The sequence below is a fragment of the Haliotis rubra genome, unplaced genomic scaffold (genome assembly GCF_003918875.1).
Source record: "Haliotis rubra isolate DU_JTF1 unplaced genomic scaffold, ASM391887v1 Scf754, whole genome shotgun sequence".
Taxonomy (NCBI): Eukaryota; Metazoa; Mollusca; class Gastropoda; order Lepetellida; family Haliotidae; genus Haliotis; species Haliotis rubra.
In genome coordinates, this window is record NW_025767473.1 from 140,206 (window position 1) to 152,816 (window position 12,611).

Here is a 12,611-nt window from a genome sequence, read left to right on the forward strand (position 1 = left end):
TTTTAATGAAAGTAAAAAATGTGTTGAACTCATGCATGTATGTTTTGACAGAAATGTGATAAAATAATTACAAATATTTACAGATATATCTAACATAAAAGGTTCCAAAATGCAGGTAATAGCTTTTAAGAGCATCTACATATATGTAATTTAATTTTGTTCTGTGAGGGGGTCCGAGTGGGCAGGCGTTTCACGACTTCACACAATTGGTTTTGCATATACTTAAAAGTAACCTAGCTGCGTCGCTGATGGAAGTCAGTCACTCAAAGGGGCGGTGGGGTAGCCTAGTGGTTCACTCGTCACACCGAAGATCCGAGTTCGATTCCCCACATGGGCACAATATGTGAAGCCCATTTCTGGCGTGCCTCGCCGTGGTATTGCTGGAATTTTGCTAAGAGCGGCGTAAAACCATACTCACTCACTAAAAGTCCGTAGATGTGGCTGTCGTCTCTGTGGAAGTGGCATCACAACTGAAAATTACGTTATGAAAACCGTGTGTGGCCATCGCCTGCATCACTCAGAGCTGTGCTTCGTTGTCTCTTTGACGTCACTACTGACTGGATTTCTTGTTAGGGAATTTGTTCCATCAAACAAGGCAGTTTCAAATTCGCTATGTTCCGATGCTGATTCTGAAGTTCTTTTACACGTCTGTAAAAAGAGCCACATTAACGTTCAGCTGGATTCATGTCCGGACTACAGGTGGGCTAAGGCGTAACACGTGGTTAGCCTTCAGAAAGTCATGCGTGATGCATACAGTTTGACTTGTCGCATTGTTATACTGAAACGTTGATTCGTTGAGGTGAGGGACAACATACTGAGTAAGAATCATGTCCCTTTAGCGCACGCAATCAGATTTCCAGGAACAAGAGTTCTGTAATGACCTTGTAAAGACCCCGCCCAAATCATTACAGATCCAGCTCCTCCGAAACGATCTCTCAGCAACATGGGGTGGTGGGGTAGCCTAGCGGTTAAAGCGTCCGCCCGTCACGCTGAAGACCCGGGTTCGCTTCCCCACATGAGTACAATGTGTGAAGCCCGTTTCTAGTGTCACCCGCCGTGATATTGCGGGAATATTGATAGAAGCGGTGTAAGACCAAACTCACTCACTCAAACACAAGCGTCAGCATAACGTTCATTCCCGGCTCTACCACCGACGTCGACCGTCACCTTTGGAGAGCGACAAACGGATTCGTCACTAAATAAACACTCCCTGACATTCATGTCGAGTCCAACGAATATGAGCACGAGCCCACTCTCGACGTTGACGTCGATGCCGTTGGATAAGAACTAGCCCAACGTATGCCTCCTGGCTCTCAGACCATGCGGTCGTAGCGAATCATGCGATGCACGTGCGTTTTGAATGTTTTTAGGGTTGTGGTTTGCTAACGCTCAAGTAACTATGTTTGATACATGAACACACTTGTCTCATCTATCAAGTAAGTTATTGCAGAAAAATATATATACTGAGTCAAAAAAGAAACTTCACATTCTTTCTTCAGGGCACTATAAAAGAACAAGAGATGGTAAGATGGTTAAATTGTTATTATTTCATTGCTGAGATCTGTGTGATGTACTCGATACACTGACAGTGCCATAATCAGTTCCATTAGGCTACACCGCCGTTCCAAAACATGGGTATACAGAATGTCAAGTCACAAGAATAAAATGCGAAATTTCTCAGTTCAATATCGTGTATGGCCGCCCCGCGCATTCACCACTGCCAAACACCGTCTCCTCATCGACTGCCTGATGCTTGTGAACACGTGGTTGGGGATTCTGCACCATTGCTCTTGCAAGGCAGCGCCAAGTTCCTGCAAATTCTGAGGTTGGTTCCTAAGACCACGAAGCCTTCTCCCAAGTGCATCCCAAACGTGCTCTATTGGATTAAGGTCAGGGGACCTCGATGGCCAGTCCATGACGTTGATTCCAGCGTTTTGAAGGAAATTTCGTGTCAACATCGCGGTATGCGGCCGAGCATTATCATGCTGGAACTGTAGACCTGGGCCATGAGCCGCCATGAAAGGAACGAGTTCAGGGTGAGCACCTGGTCGCGGTAAGCAGCAGCTGTGAGGTTTCCACGGATGACCAGAAGTCGGGAACGGTTGTTCCACAGAAAGCACCCCACACCATGCAACTTCCGCCCCCGAATCTGTCGACTTCCTGTACACAACATTGGGCATACCGTTCACGACGTCGTCTCCAGACTCTATGCCTGCCGTCCGCGAATCTGAGGGTAAACCTGATTCATCGCTAAAGACGACTCGATTCCAGTCTCTGGGTCCATCGGAGGTGACGTTGGGCCCACAGCAGACGTTGACGTTGATGAAACGGCGTCAATATTGGCCCACGATATGGACGTCGAGAATGGAGATTGGCAGCCCGCAACCGATTTCGAATGGTCTGTGAGGACAGTCGACCTCTAAACATCTCAGCCCTGGTTCGTGTAGCCGGCAGAAATCTGTCACGTAGGTGACGTAGGACGATTTGACGGTCTTCTGCTCGTGACGTCACACGTGGACGACCCGACCTTGGGCGATCAGAAGTGGTGCCAGTTTGTTGTAGACGACCTCGCAAGTCATACACAGTACGACGGCTGCATCCCATTGCTCTTTGCGACGTCAATAACTGATCTTCCCGCTTGCAACATGCCAACGGCACGTTCACGTTGCACATTTGACAATCGTGGCATTTCAAGTACCGTTAGAACTGTGGTTTAAAAGTGTTTTTCAATTCTTGAGGCCAATGCAAACACGTGCATATGAAGAAAACTTCGATGCGAAGATCACGTGATCGACTGCACGTGCAAAACCTGATTTGGCACTAACGTCATTTGCACGACGAATGGATGGGTTTGAGTGGGTTTTGCTAACGTTTTTCTAGAGTCGAAAGATAGGGATCCCATTTCGGATACATAGATGTATCATCAGAGAAAAATTATTCATTATTTTTCAAATTACATTTTGTGAAGTTTCTTTTTTGACTCAGTATATATATATTCGGTTAAGTAATTTCAAAAGGGCGTTTCTTTTTTTGTGTTCAGTATACAAAACTATGAAGTGTAAAAGTTGCAAGGTGAGAAACAGCTGAAACAACGCTCTTCACTCAGCAGTTGCACAGGTGCCATGTTATGTATAGAAACACAGCTGACTTTTTAATCTAACTTTGAAGTATAAATATTTGATTAAAGTAAACAGAAATTATTCAAAAAGAAATTATGCATTAATTGCTTACAATGATTTCTATTGATTTAAGAACCTTAAAATCGAACGTTTCATTACACGAGAGTTTCGTTGGCATGACGATGATTCGGTTGACCTACTCTGTATGATAGTATATGAAGTCTATTGTCTGGCATCGGATGACTAGGAGGATGGGGCCGTTAGTAAATCAATCGTTATGTCTCTGGATGACACGCTGACAAACACTTAGACGAGCATGTCACAGCACTGGCAGCGTATGTGAAGTCGTACCAGAGGAGCGGGGCACAAGACGTGTACAGGAAGGAAGGTACATTGCCAATATGGCGAAGGAGTGTCACGGGCATTTGGTAAGATGATTTTATCGTGAGTCTTAAGAAGAAATGCTGTCAAATCTACAATAGTAGAGGCGACTAAACTCTTTTCACATCCGTAAGAAATCTCTGCTAAAAGCAGAGTCGATTGTACAACCGTGACTACGTATATCATGAGTACGTGTAAGTTCCAGCAGTATTACAGCTGCGCGGTGTTGTTTGTAAACAAATCGTGTCTGGACCAGACAATCCAGTGATTGTCACCATGCGATACGATGACAGAACATGTGTTTATGAATCAAAATGAAATAGTGATGAAACAAGGTGTTCGCGAAAAGGTGGCACCGGTCATACGCATATACAAAGTCTAGACAATTGTTCACCTGAAATAATTCAGGAACATAAGGTACGATTTCGCCCAGTTTAAACAGTTTTCTGCTGTTAATCTCTAATAACTGTAATGTCAAACTATGATACCATAGGATGCACACGTTGACCAAACGCTGACCTATTCCTAAACACACTGATACTGACCTTCACCTATGTAAGTTGACCCGACACTGGCCGGCTACATGCGAAATAATGTGAGTATTTATAACGCGCCTTTCCAGGCTTCATATCTTGCTGGGGCGGTACGGTAGCCTAGTGGTTAAAGCGTTCTCTCGTCACACTGAAGGCCCGGGTTCGATTCCCAACATGTGTACAATATGTGAAGCCCATTTCTGGTGTGCTCCGCCGTGGTATTGTTGGAATATTGCTATAAGCGGCGTAAAACCAAACCCACTCACTCATATCCTGCTCAAAGCGCACAATCTGAGTATTATTATCCCAGATAACCCAAGCTGCGTGTGAGGCGCTAGAAGGTTAATAGTCTTATGACTTATTCCAACGGGTACCCATTTTCTGATGGATGAACAGAGGCAATTTTGAACAAACTCACTTGCTTAAGGTGAGACCACATGTATCACATATGCTTCGTTGTGGGGCAGGACTGAAGTCCAAGAAACTCTCTGGAGTCAAGCTGCCAGACACGGTCACCCATCCAATGACTCTCCAAACCGCTGCCATGTTGCTTGAATATTGCTGAATGCCGCATTAAACAACAACAACAACAAACAAACAGAAACCAACCCGTGGGTTGGAATATCGGATCGCACCCTGACGTTTCAAGGATTTCTAACACAATACCCTTGCTAATAATGTTTATTACGAACGCTGTAAACGTCCAAATCATGTTGGCTTGATTGTGCAAAAGAAGGCGAAAGTAAAAAACATTGAATCTTTAAAATTATTTTGTTTATATTAAACCCCTTGTCCAAAAGTAGTAGTAGTGACACGTTGATCCCGATTGTCTACCAAGTTGATCCCGATTGTCTCCCGAGTTGATCCCGATTGTCTACCACGTTGATCCCGATTGTCTCCCGAGTTGATCTCGATTGTCTACCAAGTTGTCTACCAATCCTGATTGTCTACCACGTTGATCCCGATTGTCTACCAAGTTGAAGCCGATTGTCTACCGTGTTGATCCCGACTGTCTTATAGTTATGAACGTCGATACACACCACCTCCACCCCGACTACAACATAACCTTTACGACGTGAGCAAGCACTGGAGCATGTAGAAGTAATGAAGTCACACCGTCGGAATGGATGTGTACTCAGGACTCGATCCATGGTGTAGCAACCAGCTGCTGTATCTGTGTCTGTATGGGAACTATCACTGTGACACATATACTCATTAACACGCAGGGCTCCAGATAATTTTTCAACATCAGGAGTACGTACTTCTTATTTTTTCAATATAGGAGTATTGGATAAACTTAAGAGTACATTTTGAGTACTGAATGGAATTTAATGGCGTATCAGTAATCTTGTGTTTCGTTTCATATATGCACCACAACATTGCTACTCTTGTGTAAACAGGTCAATAAACAATAAAACAACACTCTTTCAGATACGTCTGTAAATGATTCCAAGACCGTACACCATTGCTGTGGTTCGTTGGTGCTACGTTTTCTAAATTATTTCCTACCGTATCGTGCATATTTTTTATCCGTACATACGCCGATACGGTCCTTATCTGGAGCCCTGAACACGTATATCTTCTTCTTTTGTGAGAACTGGTGTGTTTTTAACAAAATATATCTGATGTGAAATCAGTTTCCTGTGGGACTTCTTGTACCGGATTATTTCAGAAACATCTGATAACTTATGAGTCCCAATTTATTTAATCAATAATTTAACACCAATAAACACGCTGTTTATCACTGGATTGTCTGGTCCAGACTCGATTATTTACAGACCGCCGCCATATAGCTGGAATGTTGTTGAGTGCGGCGTTAAACAACAAAACAGCCAACCAAGTTTAGTATTGTAAACTGCGACGAGGCGCCAATTGTGTTCAATAACGTCAATATTTACTTGTGACGCGGTCGCGGGTTTGATCCCCGACCGCGTCATACCAAAAGACGTTAAAATATGGTTCTTGTTGGCCCCTGGCTGTCGCCCGGCATTAATGGATACAACAAGGACTGGTCGGCTCGGAGTCAGTATAATGTGTCTGAGTGGGGTGTTCATGCTTCACTGCGGCATGGTATCTCAGTGCTAGCACTATAAAAACCAGCTTCAGTCTGGGCTAGTACAAGCAGCCGCACATACACATACACACGCATGCACGTTGTCATATGAGCGAAATATTCTCAAGCATGACGTAAAACCCAATTTCCGGAATGTTTATTAAATAACCATTGAAATTCGGATGAAAATGAAGTGTGCAGGCCTCCTTTTCTCAGTAGTGTGCATCCCACACCCCACCCCACCCCCTTCTCAAAAAGCAGTATCCGCCCCTGATTTCCACTTCCATCTTCAGTGATTTAAATGTTTAGTCCTAATATATGTGTAAATGCGTTGGAATGTATTTCAGTGGTGTATATGTTTTGTTCACATCATAAAATGTATTTCCTCTCACTGAAACAATTTATTCTGAAGTAACTCTCTGCAGCTTGTTCCTGTTTCAGCTGTTATTGTATCTATTACCAAAAGTATCCAATTCAAATGCTCAGTTCCTGACTTCGTGGTACCCTGGCTCCAGAGCCTTCCACCTGTAACAGGGCATGCAGAAATGTTAAAATGTCAATTACAGCGTGGGTGGTTAGTCTATTTCATAGTCCCTGAATCGCACTATTAGCTCTACTGCCTTGTCCTTTCTGCAATGCTAAAGCCGTAAATGAAGTCTAAATTTCCTTAGTTCCGAATCACCAGTCTTACTGAGGCTCCGTTTCAATTTAAACATAATTATTTGTTTCTCACAAAATTATGTATATTTAGAGACTCTGCGTTAGTCTATGTGGGTGGTGTACGAAGTGTGAATAAATACTTATCTTTTAGTCACGAACAGAGCGTGTCGTTTCTTGAATGCTTACGTTTGGGTGCGGGTGATATCACCAATCGAACGCGACACGGTAAACATACCTATAAACTCAACTGCTATTAAGGAAGAGAGTTTTTATTGATGTCAACTTCCGTATTATGAGGTGTTCCTCAAAATACAAAAGTCGACACCCATACAAACTATCTTCCTTGTGTTTCTGCAATGATCTAAATGAGAGTGTTTGTCATGTGTACTGGGAATGTCAGGAGACACAAACTTTTTGGAAAAACCTACAAATTTGGCTTAACAATTTATACCCCCATCTATTGCTATTATCAAAACATATGGTTCGGTACTCTACATCATAATATATAACTAAATCACATCATCACTGCAGCAAAAAGACACATTTACGTATGCAGTATTAAAAATACGCATCCAAACATACTCTATTATAAAAACTTTGAAAGAAATATTCTTTGTGGAAAACCATATATGCAAAAGAAATAATAAAATAGAAGATTTGAATCATAAATGGGGTCTTCTCTTCCCCAGTACTTTGATGAATATAAAATGTATCCAATTTACCTGAGATCATATTTATCTTTTATTGACTTATATATGTGTATTACATATATAGACATAGTACCTGTACATCATCCATCTGTCTGTACATCACTGTTCTACATATGACATTGTAATCATGGGAACCAATAAAAAAAAACAAATAAAAATCGAACAAAAAAACTATCTTCCTTATGTGTATCACGTCTAAATACCATTCAAAACCCCGTAACTGCGATTCTAACGCTTGTCTGTGATAAACGGAAGTGACAAAGTCACGCGTGTTGTATGACAATGTCTATTACACAAATATCTTTCATGAACAAAGTTGAGATTTCATGTAGATTACGTATAGTTATGTGCGGGTCTGTTGATACTACAACACAAATATTAGCTGGAGTCAGAGATTGCCATAGAGCCTCCCTTTAGACGTAGATTTCAGGAGATACGATCGAATCGAACATACACTATCGACAGTCGTATCGCCTTCGTGGAACCTGATTCTGCTGGCAAGGTTTGCAATCAAAAGGTTTTAGTTCAATGGGATATTTCGAAAGCTAAATCTGAAAATAGATATCTATACCTAGGGATGGAAAAAATAATTCAAATACACTAATCGTTGTAAGTCGTTCCTCGATCTCAGAAAAACTAAAACACATTTTCGAACATCTATTTACACTAGCTGAGAGCCGCGATGCGGTCCTATACAGTCAAGACATGACCCTGCATCGCGATCATGTCTTGACTATATAGGACCGCATCGCGGCTCTCGGCTACTATTTACACCAACTACAGTACGCACCATTAAAGTTTGTGCAAACCGTTTCAAGTTGTTTAAAACTATTTTCCTTATGGGAAGCACTCGTAAAATATTCTCACCGACTCACAACTAATTATTTCTGCTTTTCGTTTCAGAGGAAAGAACTCCAGATTTTAACAAAGAGCAATTTTGTAAGTATGACTCGGAGTGTTGTCAATATTCATGCAGCATTATAAAGATGTAACTTGGCCTTTGTTTCATTGGTGTGGGGAGTCTGGGGTGAAACCTGTCAAGTATTCTCTGGGATGGGGGACACATTGATCTGGCTGAATGATTGAAGGTCATAGTTACCTGAGGCAGCCTACCCAAGTCTGGTACAGGATTATGGTTCTATCTAGAAGGTATTGGGACCTAGGTTATGGGCCAGCGGGACTTATTGAAAAAAAATGTTTGGTAGGCAGATTCGAATTAAAAAGAATGGGTACATAAAAGTTTCATTTAAAGATATATAATTTTTCTTGAAATCGCACCTTTTTCTCAGGTTTGTGACGAGTAGTACTACTGACTGAAAAGTGAGCAATGCGACTCACTTTGTTTGTATGTTGTTGTTTTTTGTTTGTTTTTGTTTTGTTTTTTTTGTTTGTTGTTTTTACGTTGCACTCAGCCATATTCCGCTATATGGTAGTGGTCTGTAAATAATCGAGTCTGGACCAGACCGTCTCGTGATCAACATCATGAGCTTCGATCTACGCAATTGGGATACGATGACATATATCAACCAAGTCAGCGAGCCTGACCACCCCGTCCTGTTAGTCGCCTTTTAAGAAAATCATGGGTTGCTTAAGAACAATTTTAACAGGACTTTCACGGCCATAAAAAAAAATGAAACATTTTACTTGTAATAAGACCCGTACCCTATCTATGTTCAAATGAATATGGCATCCTGATTCTTGAGGAAAGGGCGATTACCTCGAGACCATAAGGTTGGCGACAAGGGGATCGGGTGGTCAAGTTGGTTTGCCTAATTCAAGTCATCGTATCCCGTTTGTGTATCTGCTATTAATGTTGTCAATCACTGGAATGTCTGGTCCAGACGTCGTATAGCTGGAATATTGTTGGGTGAATCGTTAAACAAGAAACAAATAGTAAATAGTCCACGTCATTTCTTGCAGGTCGTACCCGTGAAGGTCCGGGTTAGAATATTGATCTTCAGTAGCCCATGCTAGTCGTAAGAGGCGACTAAGGGGATCGGGTGGTCAGGCCCGCTGACTTGGCTGACACATGTCATCGGTTCCCAAATGCGCAGATCGATGCTCATGCTGTTGATCACTGGATTGTCTGGTCCAGACTAAATTACTTACAGACCGCCGCCATATAGCTGGAATATTGCTGAGTGCGGCGTAAAACTAAACTCACTCACTCACTCTTGCAGGTCGTGCGAGGCATCAAGCCCCACTTCTGCAACTTCGTTCAAGGGGTGCAGCTACATGAACGGGACATCAACACCCAACCCAACAGCCGCCATGGCGATGGCGGTGATGACAATGACGATTATGACAATGGCACGGTGGTTGAGTCGACCGATGGAATATCTCTTGGTCAGTGGCGACACCATCGCTCATCCAGGTATGACAACAACTGTTCATGATGATGTTTATCATACTGATAATAGAAGTGTATTGTTGTGGCTAAAGTTTCAATGGGACGTACAGAATAAAATATATATATGTAATTTTAAAAATAATTTCGACTTTATACTGCAAATTTGCCCAAAGTGGCTATTTATTCGTAATAAAAATTAACAGGACACTATCAAGATGATATATTGTTCAACTGGATATCAGTATTTTTAAACATAATTTTAGATGAAACAGCAAAATTGTCAACAGGGGCAAATATTTAAAAAACAAAAGATAAACAGAATGATATTATATCAATAACTTTGATGAAATGGTTTTCAGTTCTGTAGAATTCCAATTAAAGTTTTGAAAAGGCCATAAAACTACACCAGTTAGAACCAGTTGGAAGGAAACCTGTAGAGAAAACTTTGTCCACCCAAGGAAATGTTAGCAAGGGTAAAAATGAATTTTCCAACTTTGCCCCAGGAGTGGTACGGAGGGACGGCCAGGCTCCCCGAGTTCTGTGGGGGATGGGCTGGAGGATGACATGTCAAGTAAACTAAACACGGACGCCTTGCCACGGTCACTCTACGGTCAGTGCATGTTCATTTGTCCCAGCGGACTTAATGCAAGTTCCATATACTGGTACACTGTTAAAAAGTAAGGATCCTGATTATTTTCCATGCATTTATTTTTGCAGTGAAGACTGAGTTTCATTGACTGTATATACAAATATTGAATGATCTCTTACTGGTTTGGTTCAGTACATATAAGTGCTTATAAGATGTAGAAAATACAAAAGGCTGTTAATTTTAACAATTGATATGTTAATGTGTATTTACAGAATGTATATGTTACATCATTAAATGATATTTTTATTCATAATATTGTTGAAAGAATTCATATAAGGCCATAGATTGTTGAAAGAATTCATATAAGGCCATAGATTGTTGAAAGAATTCATATAAGGCCATAGATTGTTGAAAGAATTTATATAAGGCCATAGATTGTTGAAAGAATTCATATAAGGCCATAGCTTTTTTGACAAAATTCATATAAGGCCATAGATTGTTGAAAGAATTCATATTAGGCCATAGATTGTTGAAAGAATTCACATAATGCCATAAATTGTTGAAAGAATTCATATAAGGCCATAATACTTTGTTATTTGTTTTTAATCCAAATTTTTAAAAGAATTGGGGGCATTAAATTATCAACATTTTCTTTTATAAATGACTGCATACAAATTGTTTCTGTATATTCCTGGCAATAGATGGAAAAAAAATATGGGAAGGCAACACGTTGTTTATTGTTGTGGACTGAACGGTACACACAGTGATATTCTTCATCTGGAGAGGCAATAACTTTATATAAGGGGAGAGTTTGGTAGTCAGACTGTCAGGAATAGAAATGTAATAATTGATTTATTATGGCCTTGTAGTGTATACAATTCTCACGATAAGTACCATTTGCGTGTGTGAATTGAGATTCTCATAATATACATTTCTTTTTCTCATCACTTTAAATAGAAATTTGTTGATTAATGAACTTTAATAATCCTTTATCTCAGCAAGAATATTTAGTCGTTTGGTGATGAGAAGCAGATTTGTGTGTGACATGTTTTTGGTGTGATGCTAAAACTCCAGTGTGCCGTCTAACACTTGTAGGGGCTAAGATTAACACTGACTTGGACGGAGACGGCAAGGACAGGCTCAAAGCCAATAAAGAAAATGGTAAGACTGGCATCTAATGTGCCCTAATAAGTTCAGATATCTACAAATATATCAGTTAGCACATGCCATGTGACTGTCAGCCTGGATTTATGTAGTATTTATCCATCCCCCCCCCATGCCATCGTATCCCAAACTGTGTAGATCGATGCTCATGCTGTTCATCACTGGATTGTCTGGTCCAGACTTGATTACTTACAGACTGCTGCCATATAGCTGGAATATTACTGAGTGTGGCATTCAACAACAAAACAACCAGCCAATCATGCCCCCAGGTTATTTAAGCTATCCTTCATGCCATACCAGTTTGTAAGGGAGACAACTCCTGTCATACCTGACTGCAAGATTAACAAATAAACTCATATGTACACACATTAATCAGTGTTATATTTAATGTTTTCTGCAGTATTTGATTGCTTAATCCTTCTACTTTGAGAGTGAATATTAAGATAACCAAATTTGTTGTGAATTTAATTTTTTTTAACAAAACTCTAATTTGACAAAAATACATATGAATGAGAACACTTTTTAACCATATCTAAGAATGTGCATCTATTAATATCTAATTACTAAAACCTATCTTGTGGAATTCATATTTTGGACATAAAGTTTTAAATCCTTATTTATTAGTTATACTTTGATCTGTGATCCGCATAACGCTGATACAAGTGTTATATCATTTGCTGGTATTACAGAACTGCGGCCATATATACAGATTCCGTCCCCGGAACCCCCTGTTGATCCAAAACCTGCATGGAGAGACACGGTAAGAGTAACGGACGGTCAAGCACCGGTAGTTTGGTATTCCCCTTTTATCAAGAATACCCAACTTGCTTTATTATATAGTCCTTGCATAAGGAATTCTATTTAGATTGAGTTGGTTTATGAGATGAACTGACACAGAAAAGGGAAATACATATATATACATATATGACTTTTAAAAGTTTGTTTTTGTAACTGTTTGACAGTTAGGTGAAATGAATAAAAAACACAACATGAGATGTTATAACTTTCGTTCCTAAGAAATGGTTCAGTTTACATTTAAAAACTAAACTTTT

At 40.6% G+C, this 12,611-nt stretch overlaps 1 protein-coding gene across 3 annotated transcripts in view; it reads left to right on the forward strand.

Annotated features, from left to right (window-relative positions):
• The window catches only part of LOC124260208, a 71,616-nt gene that overhangs the window by 32,164 nt on the left and 26,841 nt on the right, over window positions 1-12,611 (forward strand). For 2 of the 3 annotated variants that reach the window (XM_046694471.1, XM_046694472.1), the window contains exons 3-6: window positions 9,637-9,830; window positions 10,310-10,416; window positions 11,491-11,556; window positions 12,249-12,319. In XM_046694471.1, the coding sequence (XP_046550427.1) occupies window positions 9,637-9,830; window positions 10,310-10,416; window positions 11,491-11,556; window positions 12,249-12,319 (438 nt within the window). Of the gene's footprint in view, window positions 1-3,440; window positions 3,548-8,359; window positions 8,396-9,636; window positions 9,831-10,309; window positions 10,417-11,490; window positions 11,557-12,248; window positions 12,320-12,611 lie in introns of those variants that run through there. The other variant, XM_046694473.1, reaches the window with a different exon arrangement.